This window comes from Candoia aspera, chromosome 6, assembly GCF_035149785.1.
Source record: "Candoia aspera isolate rCanAsp1 chromosome 6, rCanAsp1.hap2, whole genome shotgun sequence".
NCBI classification, from domain to species: Eukaryota; Metazoa; Chordata; class Lepidosauria; order Squamata; family Boidae; genus Candoia; species Candoia aspera.
The window spans coordinates 20,882,738-20,904,530 of record NC_086158.1 but is presented as its reverse complement, the minus strand read 5'-3'; the positions used below and the strand labels follow the sequence as shown (position 1 = coordinate 20,904,530).

Here is a 21,793-nt window from a genome sequence, read left to right as displayed (position 1 = left end):
TTTCAGCCACAACTGATGTGTACGTTCAAATTTTGTTTCAGTTTCTCTTGGTATAAATGTTGTCCTGATTACCAGGAAACACACTGAGACAATGACTTGGTCTCTAATATTTATTAGTAGTACTTAACAAGAATCCTAACAAACTGAGGAAGCGTGGGAAAAACCCAGCCATATAAACCCCAAGGGTTAAGGCGGTCCCGATCTGTGTCTCTTTGAATGGCTGAACAGTTCCTCAGTGCTACGCATGCGCTTGACAGTCTGGGTGGGAGCCCCCTGCTCGCCATCCTTACTCATGACAAATGTTCTGGTCTCTAACCATCTAAAAAATCCAAATATTCCCCATTTTTGTCCTCAATTAGCATCTGGGAAATAACATATTTTGTGGTTTAGGATATATTATCACCTCCCCAAAATATTTTCTTGCCATCTTGGGAAGAAATGTTGTTCAACATGTGCTAGTGGGTCCTAAAGAAAGTCTACAGGGGCTCACTTATGCCTGCAAACTCTTAGGTTGCTGTCCTTTGTTATACACACACTCCTGTCAATAGTCCTACACAACAGCAATTATTGTACTGTAAGGCTATTTCTTAGATCTTTACTTTTCTAAATTCATACATCCATGGAAGTGTCACTTTATCACTAAATTAAAAAGGAATTATTTATTATAGTAATTTTCTAAGAATCTTTACTATGTTAGAAAATAGACCATTATATGTAGTTGATATGAAAACTAGGATTATTGGTCTAGTGGTTAAGGCAATGTGTTAGAAACCAGGAGGCTGTGAGTTCTAGTCCCGCCTTAGGCGTGAAAGCCGTCTAGGTGACCTTGGACCAGTCATTCTTTCTCAGCCCAACTCACCTCATAGGGTTGTGGGGAAATAAGGGTATTAGTATTAGGTATGTTCGCCGCCTTAAACTTTATTCTGTATCAGAATAGTATTTTATACAGTACTATTGGCTGGTGTTATTTTGAAAAGCCAAATGGACACTGTATGCCCTGCTGGATTGCAGTCACTAATGTAATTGTATCACAGCTTGCCTTCTGCAGCTGCTAGCTGCTGTTTTTTTTTTTTAAATCTTGCCTTTAAAAATGTTGTCCACCTTGCTATAAGATACTTTGTGGGGCAACCCTTGACAATAGCTTGCAAACTGCAGGTGGCACTTCTGTGTTGAAAGACCTATGCTTGTGCTCTTTGGGCTTGATTTAATGTCTTTGATTTGAAATTAAAAAATTCATACCTTAGGCCCACATTGCCTGCAAAGCCACCTGTTCCCATGTACAGGTACCCCTTGCTTAATGACTGTTTAATGATGGTCCAAAGTCTTGGAAAAAGTGTTTTACAAACTCTACTTGCACTTATGACTGTCACAAATTGTTGTACCACCCCTGATGTCACATGATCGCAATTCAGGCACTTGGCAGTTGGCTTGAATTTATGACCAGTTTGCTGGTTTCCAGCAAAAAATGTCCGTTGGGGAAGCTGGATTTGCTTAATGACCACAGGTTTGCTTAATGACCATCATAAAATGGTCGTAAAATCGGGTCCAGTCACATAACTCATGAAATGACCGCTCTGCTTAACAACTAATTTTCTGGTCCTTATTGTGGTTGTTAAGTGAGTACTATGTGTAGTCTACCCTGTACTATCAGGTCTTCAGTGGAGCACCTTTTGCAGGTGCTATCATATGCTTAATACTGAGAGACAACGAACTGCAGATAGATTTGAGGCTTCAAATACACACATGAACACACCAACTGATAATTCCTGATAGAAATGGGTAATAAACTTGGGAAAACATATGTGGATTTGGCATTGCATAATGGTTTGTGAAGACCTAAGTACTAGTCTGCTGTTAGCATCTTTTCAATTAAGATTCCCTTGTGCAGGTATTTTGCAGCAGTTACATATGCAATTTTAATTAAAATTTTTGCGGATTTTTTTTATCAAATGCCTTGTAGGGAGAAGTTGAACAAATAGCAATGATGAAACCAAAAGGGCAGAATGAACACGTTGAAGGCATGCTTGAATATTTAGAAGATATAATAGGATCAGGACGATTAAAAGAGCCTATTCAAATATTATGTCGAAGAGTGGAGGTACTAAATGAACAAAGGGGTGAGAAGGTGAGGTTTTAAATTACTAATAGATTTTAAATTATAGACTTAGTTTTAATTGTAAATTGTATATCTGAGAAACCATTGAGTGTTATATTTGTCATACTGTGCAATTTAGCTGATTTTTTTCTGAGTTGCAGCAACTTGAGTGCTATAAAAGTATACACATGAAATATCTGAAATTTCTTGCTTTCACACATAATTACAATGTGTGAACTCAAAGATAACTAAGCCCTTTCTTCATGAGTTTTATATAATAGATTTATGAAAACTTATTAAATAGATGTAGCTATTGCAATATTAAATCTGTATGTTCTGTCTAGTTAAACAGAGTTAAAATGGTAGAAAAGGAAAAAGATGCCTTGGAAGGAGAGCGGAATAAAGCACTTGAATTTCTTTCTTTGGAAAACAAAATGTTTAAAGAAAAAAACAAAATCTGTCAATACTACATGTAAGTAGCATCATTTTGGAAAATCTGTAGGGGGGTGGATTAAATGAGCATATATGCACATCATAGTGTATATCTCGATATGTGTTTAGTTCATACTTTTGGAAAGATTAAATGAGGAAGATTTATTCTCTTACTGTAGTTTGCTTAGATAGCTAGTAAAATCTAAGGGTGTATCTGAAACAAAGAATTTTGTTCTGAGCCCAAACAGGACAGCTTTCCTAGAAGTGTTTCAGTGGAATGTTTTGAGTTGATTGTATTCCAACAGAACAAAAGTCAAAATGTCTTGAGTGTTTAATCATATATAACAGGGAAACTTGAAACAAGCCTCTTGCTCCTTTGTTTTTCATCCTTGAGACCCAAAAGATAGTTGAGATAAGAGACTATGTTATATGCTACCTAAACTTCCAACCTACAAAAAATACTGGCTAGATGGGTGTTTTTAAAATATATTATGAAAACATTTTAAAATCCTAGTAACAAGTATTGGAAAGAAAAATTACTAGTTTTGCAGCCTGGCCTGCCTGCACAGATAGTCAAAGAACTCAACCCAGCAAAGAAGCAGCAGAATTTACTTTAACATCACTTATGCCAACAGCAGAAGTACCTTTCTCTGATTGGTTGTATGAGGGTTTCCCCTAATGCACATGCTTACACTCTGTAGTTTTCACATTTCTGATCTTGCCTGCAAAGCTCAACATAAATGACAAGTTTTCAGTTCATCAGTCTGAAATATCAACAGCATAGCAACACTTTCTGCAGTGCAAATGCACAATGTTCAGATTTGCATTTGACAACCTGCTTTTTAAAAAGTGCAATGCATACAAAACTTTGAGATGGCAACTTTACATTACAACGAATGAATTCTTCAGCAAATTTAAAAACAGTAAAGTTATTTATGAAGCATGCAATAGTATATGCTGAAGTGACTTTCCCTCACCTGTCATTATCTAAATATAACCATTGGTGACAGGTATGGAAAGCAAATGTTTGCTGTTAATTGGCTGATTTCTCCAAGTCGCCATGGCTTGAAAATATTAAAAAAACAAAACCCTGTGGGTTATCAGGTCACTAAAAAGAATTTGGAATGAAACACCCTGTTATATTCTGAGCTCAAGAACAAGCTTGGAACTTTTGAAACAGCTGTTTCAAGATTGGAAAGCTTTGTACACCTCTAATAGAAATTGTATTGTTCCTATTCTACAAAGCTATCAGTAATGATGTTATATCTTAGTGTAATGTTGGTATTTTTGGTTGGTTTAGCATATGCAATTATTACAATTCTCTATAGGTTTTTATTGTATATTGATTTGGGCACTGATTGATTCAACAAACAGTTCAAAACATAATTTTGGGCAAGACCCATTACTCAGATGTATTGGTTCTTTTGAAATAAATTAGAGTATGTATTCTGTTTAATGCACTTTACTAAAAGCATAGTAGATGCATTGGGGTGGATCAGGATTTGGGCTTAATAGACCTTGCTGGAATAGCATGGAAAAATGAGTAAATTACTTTCCATTTAAATTAATGGAATTTAATTGCAAGTAGTGTACAGGTAATCCTCAACTTGCTACCACAATAGGGACTGGAAAATTTGTTGTTAAGCGGTGCGGTCGTTAAGTGAGGACTACCTGTGGTCCAGATTTAACCCATTGTTTTTGGATTGAAAGCATGTTCTTGTTGCTCCTGTACAAAGTCTCTAGAGTGGGGTGTAGCATGGGATATGTATTCCTTGGGGATTTGAAAATTCAGAAGGTATGTTCCGATGTATTTTTCCAATAAATTAATTTGAAAGGACCTAAAGTAATTAAAGAGTTTCAAGCATTCTTCGTTCACTTGTGTTGCTTAATTATAGTCGCTTTTAATTAATCTCTTTACATTAAGCAATGAAATCTAATGTAGGACATTATCTTTGCCTTGATTCTGTTTATGTCAAAGCAGCTAAAATGAAAAGAACTTTACTCCATTTCCCTGTAAGACATCCATTCTATTTCAGCTTTGTATATCTTCCATTAGAGTAGAATGAGGCATTTTGTCGAAGTCTTGCCTTGAGATGCATAACTTAACTTGAAAAATCTTTCATGTGACCCTTAGACTTCACAGAGATAATTCCCCATAGTGGATGACAAACACTCCTAATAAATTAGTACTAGCCTAATTTAAGATTCATCTTGATTTTCTTCACATGTTCATAACTGGTACTGGAAAAAACTTTTATATTATGATGCTTTCAGGTGATTTTAGATGGGATCAGTTTTATGCAATATCAGATGTCTGCTTTTTTTTTTTTTAAGTTATGAATTACAGAAGCAGATATATGACCTGGAAGCACACAAAGGAAAAATAAATGAAGACACCAAAGAAGTTAATGAGAAGAGCAGCAAACTGGCAGATGAAATGAGAGATAAGAACGAGGCTCTGAAAGAAGTAGAAAAGTATACATTAATTGTTCTATTATTTGGCAAGCATTTAGGAATATTTTAAGGAGTGCTGTACTCACTCTTTTTTGCTTTTTAATCACTGATGCATTATGGGTAACAAGCATTACTTTTTCATCTTCTGTAAAAGTGATGAAAATAAGATTCATTGGATTATGCCAGGGTTTCCCAAACTGAGGCAAACCTCCGTTGGGGAGGTGCAGGCAAAGTTCAGGGGAGGTGTGAAGAACTTCTTAGTTACATCCACCTTTCCCAAAGTATATGGGGAGGTGTGTACATTAAGATTACGCTGAAAGAAGGTATGGTGTCAAGGTTAGAAACTCCTGGATTATGTTTTTATTCTATTACAAAGGTTATTAATATGTTTTCCTTTTTTAGGAAACTCAATAAAATCACAGCATTTATAGAAGAAAATAAACTTAAATTTACACAGCTGGATTTGGAGGATGTTCAAATAAGGGAAAATCTAAAACATGCAAAAAGCAAGTCAAAAAAACTAGACAAGCAGCTTCAGAAGGAAAAAGAAAAGGTATACCTACAACTTCATTATGGCTTTTCCAAGAGGAAGAAATCTGTTCAATTCTCTCTATATTGCCTAATTCAAAAGTATGTGTAATTGATACTGAATATATGAAATTATTTCCAGAAGAATGAATCCTGCTGCTGCAGTTAGATCCCAGAGTAAAAGAGCTTCATGATCCGTAGCTTTCTGATCATAGCTGTGTTCCTTCCTTTTCCTTGCTCTTACCTCTTTGTTCTGTCCCAATTCCATCAGGGAATTAATCTTTTTCTCCCATATCCCTAGTGCAGTACTGACTACAAAAGGTAGATCTCTCTTTAAAAGTTCACTATACCATTCCACCTTTGCACCTTAGACAGTCTTTAGAAGGTTTTATTTCTTCTGTATCTGTAGGCATATGGTTTTAGGCTGATTCTGTACATATTTGTTAATAATAAAGATAGCCTTAGTATTTGATAACATTTTAGGATTACATCCAAAATCTAATATAAACTGAGTAAAAATCACTGAGTTGTACCTAGTAGTCATTTAAGTAAAACTTGTTTAAATTATTTTTGTACTTTCCCATCCCTGCATTACCTCTATTTTTGAAAACAATCTTCAGAAAATCAGGAAAATTCTTTAATGGTGGAATTATATATAGCAACTTTTTATTTAATGAAATAATTTATGTGACAAAAGTCACATTTTTAATATACAGTTTATATCTGCCTGCCTTATAGTACCAAAACCACTCACTATAGTTATGAAAGATATTAAGTAATAAATGTATTTTATAACCAAGTAGTAGTCATATAAGTACAGATGGAAATTATAGATCAGTTTTTGAAAGACTGGCCAGGTAAACACCTACTTTAGCAAAAATATATTAAAGTGACCCCCCCCCCCGCAAAAAACGCAGCTCCAAGCCAAACAAACGTCCTAGAATAGGAAATTGCAAAATCTGGATGATTTCCCAGAGAAGACTCTTCCATATCATAGGCCAAGAACAGTTTGATTTTTTAGGCTATCTGTGTTCATATGTGGTTCAGCTTATTTCCTTTGGGAAATATAACAATATACTGTAATTGCTGTGAAACCTCTATTAACCTCTATTTACACAATGACATCACTCAAATGAAGTCATTAAATGACACATCCATTTGTGTGATGTTATTATGCAAATGACACAATTACTTTCACGTCATTTGTGTTTAAGAGGCATTCTTGACTAATAGATATTCCCTCGCACCAGGTAGTTCATTGAAAAGGGGTTTCACTTGTGGCTTCTGTATAGTTCATTTTCTGGCTAGGTTTTATATTTACATTTATTTAAATATTTATATGGGCATGCATATAGGTCTTGCTACAAAAACTTAGGAACACATCTGCATTTAAGGCAAAGTGACTAAACAAAGTTCAGGCTAGTTACTATTTCTGGCAAACCAGTAGTTAATTGCATAATGAAATGGTTTTAAGTTTTAACTGCATTTTATTGTAAACAGCCCAGAGTCCCCCATGAGGGGAAGATGGGCAGTGAATAAATTTATAAATAAATAAATAAAATAATAGGAATGAGTAGAGTATTTACTAGAATAAAATGTGTTGGGGAAAGAAATACAGTAAGATATAATCCTGTATGTTTTAGGATGCATTCTGGAAGAATTACAGTATAGTTCTTGTTCCTGAATAGTGTGCTGTTAATCCAGCTGCATAAATTATAACATATGTACAAATTCATCTAATATCTGGATGCTACATATATCTTTTAATAAAGAGAAATAACTAATGAGCAATATCCAATGCTACATGAGTGGGCTTCTTCTTATATAGAGAGACTCATTCTCCCAATAATGCCTTACGTTTTCAGAGTGTCTCCTTATCTTCCAGAACAGGTTTGGGTGATTCTGAAGAATCCGATTGTAATTTAAGTTCATAAAACTTTTAAAAACAAACTGGTGGTGGTTCCACTGAAAAATTAATTTCAGATTTTTCATAGATAGAAGACTTCAGAACTGTACCTGCTAGCAGTGAATCTGCAATTACTGAAGCAACAGCTAAGAGAGAAGTTCTAGAAAAAGAAAAGGAAAAGACAGAAGAAAAACTAAAAGAAGTTATGGACAGTCTTAAAAAGGAAACTCAAGGACTGCAAAAAGAGAAAGAGGTTTGTATCAGTACTTCTGATGCTTTGAACTATTTTCATTAGAAACATCAGCATATATTAAGGAAATAATAAGTTTTATCATCTCTGTAAGAAAAAGTATGTATATTAAAAATTAAGAACTGTTCTTTGTTTTTGCCTGTTCAAGTAGCAGTTGCTTCCCAGCAATCAATTCTCTGATAAAATACAGTTGTCCATATTCTTTTGATTACTATGGTACTGTATTATATTTCTTGGAAATATGTTGCAGCACTAATGTAGTCAGCAGATGGTTCTTTTTTAAAAACTTTTTTTTTAAGGACAGATTGAATGATTATTAGATGATACCTGTATATGTAGATATGCATACAGACAATTGGGGAAAACTTGAATATAGTCCATGAATATCACAACATAGGGATAACTTTATATAGCAACAGATGAAGTCTAGGTTCTTATAGCAAAGGATTGAAACAACAGTAAACTTCCCTTTAGGCAGCAGTCATTCTTATGTACAGCCAGTTAGTCATCCAGAATCACTGCTGGTGCATTATCATATGGCCTCAGAATCAGTTCACTCTGTCTAAGCCAAGCAAGTGGATTATTTGGGTTCATCCTTGTGATGGGTTAGTAGTAAATAGTTGCCAGTAATTTTTGGTTCAGAAAAACAGCCCTCAAATAATCTACATTATAATGGCAGGCTAAAAACAAGGAGAAATTTTTAAGGAAGACAAAAGGTCTACCATCCAGTCTACAGATGGACCAGTGGCTCCATCAGATCAATGTCAACTTGAATGATGTAATGTTACATGCATTGTTTTACTTTCTCTCCACAGCCTAATCTTATCGCCTGTGTTTTGTCCAGTTTTACAATCTGCAGATTACATCATTTTGAAAGTTAATCACGGCTGGCAGCATTCACCTTCAGTTTGGATCATAGGCAGTTTCAGTAGTCAACAATTTCACATAATCTACAGTAGGATACATACTTCTGTTATCTTGCCACATCATGCCACATTTTTCTCAGATAAAAGGCAGGATTAGGTGTTAAGCTAGTCCAAGCTCAACTTGCTTCTTTTTGAGCAGCCTCCTCCACTTCACATTGCAATGGACAGACACTGCAATCTTATAAGCAGATTCTTTGAACTTAATTGTGAGCTGTGTAGAAAAAGTCGTGAAACCGCTTACCTAAATACCTTAAGCATTTCATGAAAGTGATTATGAAATTGCAATTAGGAATTGCCTGCTTAATAATTAGCTGTTAACCATGCAAGTCATGCCCCATCATTTGCTGAATGGAAGAAGTCCATAACCTCCGTATGAAAGAATACTTTCATCTATCCCTGGGTCCTATATTCAGAAGGCTCTGGAAGAAGAAGCAGATATTCCCTTTATTGTTAGGGATAAGCAGCCTGAGTCAGATGCTGGAAACCAAAGTTCTCCAGGTATTGCGGCATGTTGGTCAGCTTCAGAACAATTGTCTATGCTTTGCCACCACTGAAGCTGCTACTGATAGCTGCACGATACTATGGTGAAGCTCTGTGCAGACATCTAGAATTGTGTGGGGTATTTTTTCTTTTTACCTGCCATTCTTTGCAATAAACACAGGAACATAAGATCCTTAGGTTGTGGAGCAATTGGATACAGCTCTTCCTCTTGATCTTTAGTTGCTGAGTTGGTATTTTGGAAATGTGAACAAACTCAGCCCATCAGGATCCTTACCTCCTATGCCAGAAGTTCTCATCCCACAATGCTTCTCCATTCTGTTAACTGGGCCATCATCACCACTGTCCCCTAGTTCTTCTGATCATGATTTGATGGACGTAGGAGGAAAAAAAAAGATTTTAAAAGCAACTCCTAAAGAGAGCATTTCTGATTTAATATGTATGCACGCTCAACAGTAGTGTATCCTGAGGATGTGTGCACTGAAACATGTTAATTGAATTCCCCCCAAATAACCATGTAGGCTTGGTTTTGGAGATGTAAACATTTCAGAGAAATACAAAGCATAAGGGAAGACCTCATTTCCTTTTCCCCCCTCTTAATCAGTTCCTACACTGCTTAGCTAATTAGAAGTATATAGTATTAACTAAGGAGAATGGTACGTAGGGGATATAGGAGCTTTTTCTGGGCGGGAACTAGTTGACTCACCATAAATCTCAGTACCTAAGTCTATAATGTTTGTGTGTCTTTCCATGAAATAGTCCAAAATAGCTCTCAGTCTCTGGTGTAGTTGACTGTCCTTCGTTCCTTGTCCTCTCTAATTAGTTCCAGCTAATGGCAGCAAGGATGATATTTGTGTGTGGTACTTTATTGGCCAATGCGCTTACCATGTGAAGGAATTTGAAAAAAAATCAATTGCAGGATGTTGGAATCTGCTTAGAACATTCATAATAGCCTTTGTGATCTCAAAACATTGTGCACACTCATATCTTAATGGAATGCAGAGATTGTTCGTGAAAGTTGGAATCCATTGATACATTAATTTCTATACTAAGAAAAGCCTAACATTTTTTTCCCCCTGTCCTTCCCCAGGACAAAGAAAAAGAACTCATGGAATTCAGCAAAACGGTTAATGAAGCACGTTCAAATTTTGACATGGCTAAATCAGAACTTGATCTGTATCTTAGTCGTCATAATATTGCAGTATCTCAGCTGAAAGCTACAAAAGATGCTCTAGAGACTGCTTCAGGAACACTTAAAGAAAGGTTAACTGCTATCAAAGAATTGGAATCAAAATTACCTCAAACAGAGCATGAGCTAAGGAAGGTCAGACTTTATTAAAATATCTTTATATTTCTGAAATGTATAACTTCATTTGTGGTGTGCTAGAAATATGGGATGGATAATTTTTTGACATCAAAAATTGGGCTTTAAAAACAAACATACTGTTTTTTAAGGCTTTAGGAATGTGGTCAGTGCTGTGATGATCTTGTGGGAGTGGAAAGGACCAAACTTGGGCCCATTTTTTTGGTCAAGTTGGTGGCTTTCAAGAGACAAAATGGGCACCTTAAGCTTTGCAGAGCACGTTCTTGTGCATAAACATTTTTCCTTCTTTTCATGTACATTCATTTCTTTGGGAACTGCAAAATTGTTTTGATATGTGTTCTTCCCACTGTAGATTTTTTTCATTTTAATTGTTTTTTATTTTTCAGGTATCATAATCAAGACAATATGTATCTAATTGCTAAGAAAAATAAATGTATAAGAATTCTGCGATGTGTTTTTTTGCCAGTGGTTCCCTAAAACCTTTTGGTCAGAGTAGTTTGATTAAAGACATAAAGGTGTTCTGATTTGGAGATACATTGGAGAGCTATGAGGGCTGCACATTTCATGATGCTTACTCCCATGTGTCCATCATGATTCATTTTTGCTTTGATGTCAGTTTCTGATGTTGGAAAGTGTTAGCCTCAAGAATAATGAGAGGTTGTTTTCAAATTTAGATTTTAGCTCCTGAGACTGGAGACTTTGGTCTGTGCTCAGAGAGGGAAATGTGACAAAGTCTGAAATATCTGAGATACTGTCTCAGGGTGCATAGGATAGCAACTCTATTCTGCGTAAAGGATAAAGTTGAAATTGTCCTTGAAGCTCAACTGAACCTGATAAGCTGTGAATTAATCTTCAGGTCTACTCTGAACAAAAGTCGTGTGTCAGTTTCCTTCGTTGATTCACTTTCCTTTGTTGATTTACTTAGGAACAGGTACATTAAAAATAAATTAATTAAAGATAAATTTCCAGAAATGTACCTGATCATACATGCCTGGTTGTACATCTTGACCCGCATACCATAACAGTAACATCCCACCAATCACTGAGACCATTGTTTGTTTTTCTGACCAATGTCTCATACTTCTTTTTTTTACTTATTTTGTGAATTACCTTGACATCCACTGCCAATTTATTTGCCTTTTCCAGAAGAAGGATGCTTGAATTCATCTCCCCAATTGTCGTCCATGATCCTCTCCTCAGTTACTTCAGGTGTTCACTTTCTTGTTCTGCATGCACAATGAACATTCACGCAGCTTCTCTGAGTTTGTGGTCCTATCCTTATCATACTGTGACGATCCCAGTACAAAGATCCTAACTTAGAAATTCTCCAGACAGTCCATGAGAAAGCTTAAAGAATTCTTTATTGATCCAATTAACACAGGATAGTAATCAAAGCTCCAAGTGAGATTTTGGCGCCAAGACATTCAAAGTGATACTTTCCCTCCTCTGATCTCATCCCTCCTCCCTGTCTCGCAAACAAGCTGTTTCTCACTCCTGAGTTCCCCCCTCCCACCTCAGCACTTCGTTAGAGTGATTAACAGGTGCCTTATCAGCAGCAAGGCGTCCTTGGCCAAAAAGCCTGAGGCAAAGGAATGTGAAGCTAACATGGGTTGGTTCTCTGTGAATGCATGAAGCCAGCTAACGTGTGTAGGAACCTCTAATGGCAGACAAACCAAGAGAAGGGAGCCTGACACAGATTTACATATTAACCCAGCCACAACAATCTGGGTGGTTTTCTTATTCTGCTGCTATATTTTAGAGAGAGACATGACTGTTGTTGTGGTCATCGTTGCTCCAAATTACTGGATCTGGGGGTATACTGCTTAATATGGTTTCATCCTTGCTTAATTGTATCTCTGATTATAAGACATTACACACATTTCTGGGTTTGACTTTATGACTGGGTCAGCCATAATAGATTTCCCCACTTTCCCCAGTACCCTAGATTTATTGGTGCACAAAGCAACTCATGTCTAATATATCAGCTTCAATTCCCTGGTGAAGAAATGCTGTTATTCATCTTAAATATTTCCTGTCTATACATTGTAATTATCAGAATTAAGGTTGCTTCCCTACATATTCTCTATTATTTTTCACCAGTAAGGGAGTAAAATGAGGGGCTTGAATCTAGCTGAATCCTCAGATCCTGAAATGCACCTAGTAGAAAGTTTGTTTGCTTCCAGTTCTGCCACAAGCTTCCTTTTCTGTGAGGTTTTAACAGAGTCTTGGCCTCAGAATGGACAAAATGAGGATCAAACAGCCAATGCCACAAAACTTTTTCCAACAAGAAGTGCTGTTCTAGTAGACAGCTCAGCAGCTGCATTGGCTTCTGGGATAATAGTAAATAAGAATGGGGAAGATGCCAAAAAACCCTGAGGACAGGAAAATTGAGGCATCAGCAGTGACTGTTTATAGGCAGTTACAGTGGCATCCATTCTTTCCAGAGCTTCCATACTATGGTGCAAGCAACTAGTAAAGCTCATTTCATTAGAGGGATAAGAATTATGACAGTATGAATAAGTTAGGAAATAAGTTAGGAAAGAAAGTGGCATTCATTCCAGATGCTAACCTAGCTACTATATAGTTCTCCGCAAGAGTTAAGGACTCAAGTGTTTACCTTAGAAGGCAGCTGTAACTACAGAACACGAATATGGATTCTGAATCAGAACTGGTTCCAATATCCAGACCTTTCAAGGGTGGAATATTGTTTGGAAAGACCTTAGATCAGAGACAAGGACAGAAAGAAGGCTTACTACTATCTAGTAGAGAGACAGAGGGAAGGGGCACAGGAATGTCGCCTATCCTACAAAGTTCTTTCAGAACTATGGTGGTCAGAATAGGAACCCAGAGTAAAAAGGAATTGGTGTCTTGTGGGCATGACAGTGATCTTAACCTAAACAACATAAATCCTAATCCAAGGATGCCCTTCCCTAGTACCCAAAGGACTGATGCAGACAGCAATGACAATTACTTCTCTGTAGAGAAGACTGGTAGACATTTGGGGGCTCAAATAGCTACAGGCATGTAGATTTTACAAGTACTAACCAAAGCTGTAGCATAAATTCAGGTTACATTATAACCATGTCATCTCATCCCCCAGGACCAATCAAGAAGAGAAACCTTTATCCTGCAGGCCATAGGATAGGGGTGCAAAAACTGCAGCATTTCTTTTGTGGCTCTCAGAGCCCCCCAGAATGAATGTGGACAAACATCTGGGACCTTTTAGAACAAAAAGGGTGGAGGGTTTTAAGGAACAAAATGGGTGTGCTGATGTTGCAGATGCTTAAGGATACAGTTAAGTATCCACCCTTAAAACTCCTGAACCCCCCCCCTCTGAAATGTGTCCTGACCACAAGGACCCATTTCTGTTTTCGTAATGCTGTCCCTAACATACCACACAAAACCTAGTGTACATGGATGAGGATGCACATATGACAAGTTCAGAAGATTCTAGGCTCTCTTCAGAACATCATAGCAAGCTGATCCCAGAGATGTTTACCATCCCTCCTGAAGTGAAATGCTGTCTGACAGTAGCACCCTTGAAAAGGAGCACATTTTGTTAAACAATTTATCACTTACACTTAATGTTTTCTCAGTTAAGTATTGCCAGCAGATCTGCTTTAAACACTGGAAATTTCTTCCACTAGTGTTAAAGAAAGTTCTTTCTTCCAAACGTTAAGAATTGTCTCAGTTATCAGCCTCCCTAATGGGACTGCTCCAATATGTCTTGTTCTTGGGTACTTTGCTTCATAGTAGGACAACAGACTTACCATGAATGTCCTTTTTCCCCAGTGGACCCAGGGCATCTCCCCTCTATTCCTGCACAAAAAATGGTTAAACTACAGCAGTGGATATTTACAGAGTTTATTCCCCTTCTTTTAATCACTTGCTTTATATAGGTTTCTTCTTCCTGCTTTTCTATAATGCATGCTCTTAAGAACCTACATATATCATTCTAAAACTTGGCATGGACTTTTTCTCCCATAAAAAGTGGATTAAGTATTGACCCTGCTGCTGTTGGTTTTCCTGTATCCACAGTAGAAGAAGGACCTTCATGGTAAATCTTTGGTTCTAATTTGTGTTTTTACATGCATACACATAATCTAAATATCTTACAGTAGATTCATAAATCAGTTTAGATAATTACAAAATGCTGTAATTCAAAAATTTCTAGAGGATAACCATAAATACACTTAAAGTGTGAGAAAGGAAAACCCTCAACGAAAGGAAAGCCATCAAAATGTGTTTTTTCCAGCAAACCTAGGGACCCCCTGGTAATAGGGAGCCTGCACATTGGTTGTATTGTATGTAACATCTTCCCTCACATGGTCTTGTTTTATCAGTTTTTACTGTTTTAATGAGTTTGCAAAATGTTTTAATTTTTGGTTTTATCGTATACCACCCAAAGTCACTTTGGGTGAGATGGGCAACCATATAAATTTGACAAAATTAAATAAGAGGAACAGCAGAAAATAATTTTACTGACATCCTGATGAAAGATCTGTGTCATTTGTTTCAAAGTTCAGATGTATTATTAGTACTTGATATATATTTTGCCCAATATATTTGTAGAATCATAAATAAAATGTTATAAGTTCTCAAAAGTTTCCAATACTTGAATGGGGGGGGGCAAGGTTTGAGAAATTGGAGTTGAAGATTATCAAACAGCCACATACATGAACCAGATGTAGCATCATTTTTTCTGGAGACTTGTGCCCTCCATTTCTTACCAAGTAGCTGCACAATTAGTTTTCAATAGAATTTCCACTTTTTTAAGTAGTTGTGAGTATAGTTGTTTAAGTAGATTGGCTGTATAAAAGATTATTATAAAAATATTTTCTGATGTAAATAATATAAATGTTTCCATTCTTAAGTAACTCGAAAGGTTAAGTTCATTAAGTGACTTGTAGAATTTTAAAAATAAAATAATGCTGATTTCTTTCAGAAAGAAAATGAATTGGATAAACTTATAAAAGAAGAAGCAGATATAAAATATTACATAGGGGGTCTACGTCAGAAAGTAGAAGAAGCAAAAAGTTCATTGGCAATAAATAAAAGCCGAGGAAAAGTTCTTGAAGCTTTAATTCAACAGAAGAAATCTGGAAATATTTCTGGAATATATGGAAGACTTGTAAGTTGTTTTGTTTTTTACTATTTTGTTATTTTCCTTTCCTTCCTCTTTTTTGAACTGTAATTTAGAGAAGAACTATATTCATTGAGAAAACATGTGTTAGCTTAATTTTTGGTCATTCCCAGGAGACTAAAGAATCTTCTTGCTAAGGTAAAATATTGCTAAATGAACAAAAAGCTTATGATATTATAAATTAATCAAATCATATCTTTATTACTGTCATAGACCAGCATAAAGTAGAGTATAGTCATTAAAGAGAAGTATAAGGGATCTAAAATATATAGTGAAAAATGAAAATGTAAAAAGAATTATAAAAAGCTAGAAAATGTAAAGAATATGTTATAAGTAAATTCTTCTTCAAAGATAACCCAGATTTCCAGGCATTTTCTACAAAAAAAAAAAAAAAAAAGGGAAAACATTAGGCTTTTCATTTTATATCAAGCCAGATATCCAGCTCTTTGGCCATATACCTCAAAGTTTTTTATTGATATGCTACAGTAAACTAGTATTCTACTATCTTGATTTTATTAGTGTTTTGAAAACATTTAAATTATAATTTCCATTAAGGAATCTATGGAGATATTCTGTGACTGATTCATTATTGATATCTCACATAAAACTCAGGTCTTAAATCACATTACAGTACTTGGCAGCAACATTATCCTGTATGTTCATTTAAACTCAGGCTGCATTTATCTACATCAGGTGTGTCCAACCCGTGACCCACGGGCCGCATGCGGCCCTGAACAGCTGGTAATGCGCCCCCCCCAAATTGTAAACTTTTAACATTAGTTTGTGAATTTTTTTGCGACTCAATCACGCGGTGCTCAATCGCAGACTGCGTAGGTAGAAACAACAGAATGCTGTGTTGCGGAGGGGGTAGTGCAGTGCTAACGCCACCACCACCTGCTACACATATAGTTTGCGGTAACTTGGCATCATATAACCTGAGGTTACCTGAGAGACCGCCTCTTCCGCATTACATCAACCCGTTCCACCCGATCGTGCAGAGAGGGCATACTGCGGACCCCGTCTGTAAGAGAGTTTCATCTGGCGGGGTCCAGGAAGTGGGCCTTCTCTGCAGTAGCTCCCGCCCTGTGGAACATGCTGCCCCTGGAGGTGAGATTGGCCCCATCGCTCCTGGCCTTTCGGTGGAATCTGAAGACCTGGTTCTGCTGCCTCGCTTGGGGTAGAGAGGGGAATAGATCTACATGGGGATGGTTGCTATAGAGCACTCTTCCCATTCTTGGACTGTTTTAGATTCTTCACCACCTGGATTCTTTATTTTTTACCTTTATTTATATTATTTATTATTGTATTTTTTATTTTTTATTTTGGTGTATTTTATGGTTATTGTTAATAGATTGTTGTAAACCGCCCAGAGTCCCCCAATGGGAGGAGAGGGGCGGGGACAAATTAGATAAATAAATAAATAAAATATTATATAATATAATATTTCAACCTACCTACACATGTTCCGTGACAACAGGCATTTATTGTTATTATTAAGTAGACATGTAAGTTTTCTTATTTGATTATAAACTTGGCTTAATTTATTTGCCTACCTAACCATTTATGATTGGTTTGTGTCATTTCTTAAAAATATATATTTATTCCCTGATTAAAAAAGGAATTTTTCTAAAATCAGTTTGTCTCACCAGACTATAGCCAGGTGAATTGAAGAAATAGAAAAATCTTTCGAAAAACCTTGTAAAGGTGCTATTTTCAAATGTTATGCTTTGGCGATGGATGAAAGTACTGATGATACAAATACGGCTCAACTTGCCATTTTTATTAGAGGTATTGATAACAAATATGTCACTGAAGAAATGGCTTCTTTCGCGCCATTAAAAGACACAACTAAATCTCCTGATTTGTACGAAGCAGTAAAAATGACATTAAAATGATTTTCTTTAACCATTGTCAACATATCTGGTATATCTACTGATGGCACCCCGGTGATGGTAAAAGTGAGGGACTTACAAAATTGATAGAAGATGATGCAAGTGCCGCCGGCAACTCACGTTTGATGAAGTATAACTGCATTCTACATCAAGAAAATTTATGCACGAAAGCTTTAAAAATGGATAACGTCATGCAAATTGTCATCAAAGCAGTGAATTTCATAAGGGCCAAATGATTGAATCATCACCAATTCCAGGAGTTCCTTAAAAGTATGGATGCTGGTTATGGGGACATCATTTACTTTTCTGAAGTACAGTGGCTAAGTCGGGGTAAAATGCTGAAAAGATTTTATGATTTGCGAAATGAAATCAAGTCGTTTATGGAATCAAAAAGAAAATTTGTGCCAGAACTTGAAGATGAAAAATGGCTCACAGATTTAGCATTTTTGGTAGATGTGACTGCTCATTTAAATGAATTAAACATGTTTCTTCAAGGTGAAAACCAACTTATCACTGCAATGTTTCAAACCATAACAGCATTTGAAATGAAACTTAAAGTATAGCAAGCTCAAGTTATGGAAAATAATTTTATACATTTTAATACGTTGGCTAAACACAGTCCTGTGAACAGTGTGAAATATGCAGCCTTGCTTTTTGGTTGATACAAGAATTTGAGAACAGGTTTCAAGATTCCTGGAAAAATCATCAATATTTTGGTATATTTTCGACTCCATTTTCAGTCGACATAACTACATTACCTCCAAATTTTCAAATGGAATGTATAAAGTTGCAATGTCTCTCTACTGGACTTTTTATAAGACCTATCTTCCCAGAGAAAAAATATCCCTCACTTCACAGTCACACCTTATTCATGACATCACTTTTTGGCAGCACGTACATTGGTGAGCAACTATTTTCAAGGATGAAGCACATGAACAGTAAAATTAGAGTTAAAATTTCTGATGAGCACCTTGAGAACTAACTGAAAATTGGAACCACTTTCATCGATGCATTAGTTTCACAAAAACAAGGTCAAGGTCAAAGTTTTATGTTGAGCTTTTTAAAAATTTTATAATAAAAAATTGTAAAAAATAAATGAAATTTTATTACTTATATACATAACTATTTTATACATTTTGTGTGTGGCCCAAGACAATTCCTCTTCATTCAGTGTGGCCCAGGGAAGCCAAAAGGTTGGACATCCATGATCTACATCCTTATACACACATCCATGCATGTATACAAAGTGGTGTGTTCCTTTCATAGTGAAAAAGATTCAAATGTTGCCTCAAATATCTTTAAGCTTCAGGGGATTTTGTTCATATCTACTGCAGTATTAATTATGCATAAGATAAAGTTTCCCTCAAGCTGAGTTCTGTTCCTGGTGATTACAGAACATCTCAATGTTTTCCTGAGAACAATATGGAAGGGCTTTGCTATTACCATCCTTTGGATTTTTTTTTTTAACATCCCATCCTAGCTTACTGTCTTGATTTTTCCAGGTGGCCTCCCATCCAAGTACTAAATCCAATCTTGCTTAGCTTTTTCAAGATCTGCTACAGTCAACTAACTGCTGTCATCTGCTATGACTGACAGTGCTTACAGAACTTCAATTAATTTATTTAAATTAAATGCATCTAATTTTTTGGAGTTTATCTACTATCTCCACACTCCCCATTTTAGTGAAGTTTAGAATAAAGAAACTGATTGTATTAATAATTTTTCTTAGTGAAAGTAAAGTGTGTTTATTGAAAGATTTGTTATTTGTATGCTAATAAATATGCTTAGTATCAGATGTTAGTAACTTCTGTTTCCTTCCTGGATGCTAAATACTTGCTTTCTTGCCAACAGGGTGACTTGGGAGCTATAGATGAAAAATACGATGTTGCAATATCATCATCATGTGGAGCATTAGATCACATAGTTGTTGATACTATTGATACAGCTCAAGACTGTGTTAATTTCTTAAAGAAGCAAAACATAGGAGTAGCAACATTTATAGCTCTTGATAAGGTTTGTGCGGTTTTAATTTGTTCTAATTTTTTTGTAATGGGTAGGTTTTTTCCTAATTTGGAAAAATGATTTTATATTAGAGCTATATTCAGTTAGTGTTGTTTTGCAATGGCTGATGTTTAAAATCTAAAAATAATGGAAACTATCATTTTAATCTCATTTTTATCATCTTGATTCAGGAATTTTCTTGCCTTTAAGCCTATAATTAACACAAAATGTTTTCGCTGATGTATGATGTATTCATTAAAATTATCCATGTTTTGAATAATTTTATGTAATCCTTTAATAGAGTCCCCACATATTTTAGCAGCTGTCAGAATAGTTGTTGTTATTTTAAATAAGCAAATCTGAACCATGCAAGATTCTGTTACCATTGTTGTTTTCATAAAAGTAGCTTTAGGTCTACATAGTGTCTGTTTCTTACTCTAGTCTGTCTTACAGGCCGACAGCAAGCTTCAGTGTGCTCCCTCTTTTATTTTCATGAGATTTAAAGGTGGAGAGAGGTGTCAGAGACAGTTTTGTAAACAACTTTCTTGGCCTGGCCTCAGGTCTCGTTTATCTGATCATTGCTTTGGTAGTGGATCTTCCCTCTGTTCTTCTAGCCCAACTTCTTCACTCATTACACTTCTGAACAGGCCCTCCCTGGCTATAGTTGATAAATATTGTCCTATCTCCAACCTCCCCTTTTTAACGTGGTTGAAAAATTGGAAGGGAGTCAGCTGCAGAGTGCCCTAAAACAAAATTAGATTAACTGAATTCTTTTCAGTCGGGTGAGATCTGGCTGTGGAACAGAGATGTCATTGGTTGGTGTGCCGGACCTTTGTTAATTCCTGGATGGTATGGGATGCCCCCACCTGAATGTATTAGCTATTTTAATACCATCAACCATAGTGTCTCTGATGGAATGTCTAACAGATTCTGCTGTCACAAAGGAGGAAACAAAATGGTTGTGGGAGGGAAGCGGACCATTATAGAAAAGAATCCTTAGTCCAGGTGTTTTCAAGTTTCTGTTACATTATGCAAGTAAGAATAAAGATCTTTCCAGAAATTCAAGTGGTTCTTGTTTCCAGAGTTCGGCTTGACCATACCCTAGACCCATCTGCATAGATTGGGGATTGGAGGCACTGTTTTACAGTGGCTTGTTCCTTTCTTATTGTGTGGTTCTAGTCCGTGGTTGTGTGGGAGAAGAGGTTAATTTCAGAAGTAACTTAACTTCTGGTGTGGACTGCCTCAGGGTTTGGTTCTCTCCCTGCTGCTCTTTTATATTTATATGAAGCCACTAGAGTCATTCATCTGTTGCAATATCATTAATATGCAGGGATACCTAGTTGTACATAGCCACCCAGAAGTTCATCAGTCTTGTCTTGGTGTTTGGATCTTTTGGGATCTGGATGGGACAAAATAGGCTAACATTGAACCCAAGAAACACAGAGTTGCTCTGTGTTCTTTTTCCTTTTCTGTTATCTCTAGTGTTCTCTCTTGTATGGGAAGACACTATCTCTGAGGGAGTAGGTTGGGGGCTACTGCTAGATGAGCAGTGGCCAGTAGGTCTTGTGCCACGTATCGGATGATGGGTCAGTTGTGGCCTTACCTAGAATCGGAGGATCTCCCAACAGTGACTCATATATTCATCAGTGCTTACTTGGAATAATACAGTGTACCCTTTGTGGTAAGGTAAAGGTAAAGGTTTCCCTTGACATTAAGTCCAGTTGTGTCCGACTCTAGGGGGCGGTGCTCATCTCTGTTTCAAAGCCGAAGAGCCGGCGTTTGTCCGTAGACATTTCCATGGTCATGTGGCCGGCATGACTACATGGAACACTGTTACCTGCCCACCGAAGCGGTAACTATTAATCTACTCACATTTGCATGTTTTTGAACTGCTAGGTTGGCAGGAGCTGGGACTAACAACAGGAGCTCACCTCATCACACGGATTTGAACCGCCGACCTTCCGATCGGCAAACTCAGCAGCTCCGTGGTTTAACCTGCAGCGCCACCGCGTCCCCTTGTACTCTTTGTGGTACTGGTGGTTAAAATGCAATCATCAACATGTTGTCTGGTGTTCAGCACCATATTACTCCAGTACTGCAGGCCTGGACTGGCTCCCTTTTTTTTTTGCATGCAATTCAAAATGTTGGTTTTAACATAGCTAGACAACTCTGTGACCCACTGGGTTGTCCTTTGAGAGAAAGGAACTGCAGTCTGATGTGACCAGAATGAACATTACATTTTAGGCTGACTATGTATATATTTATATTTTTTTTTACCCCAGTGCTGGACAGTCCCATGATCATCTATGAAGAATATATAACATAAATAGAAAAATAATTGTAG

At 36.5% G+C, this 21,793-nt stretch overlaps 1 protein-coding gene across 1 annotated transcript in view; it reads left to right on the top strand.

The window, feature by feature from the left end:
* SMC4 (structural maintenance of chromosomes 4) overlaps nt 1–21,793 on the top strand; it is a 70,743-nt gene that overhangs the window by 12,258 nt on the left and 36,692 nt on the right. The window contains exons 6-13 of the mRNA XM_063306501.1: nt 1,961–2,125; nt 2,440–2,567; nt 4,862–5,002; nt 5,384–5,534; nt 7,504–7,668; nt 10,180–10,413; nt 15,359–15,544; nt 19,300–19,461. Of these exons, the coding sequence (XP_063162571.1) occupies nt 1,961–2,125; nt 2,440–2,567; nt 4,862–5,002; nt 5,384–5,534; nt 7,504–7,668; nt 10,180–10,413; nt 15,359–15,544; nt 19,300–19,461 (1,332 nt within the window). The remainder of the gene's footprint in view (nt 1–1,960; nt 2,126–2,439; nt 2,568–4,861; nt 5,003–5,383; nt 5,535–7,503; nt 7,669–10,179; nt 10,414–15,358; nt 15,545–19,299; nt 19,462–21,793) is intronic.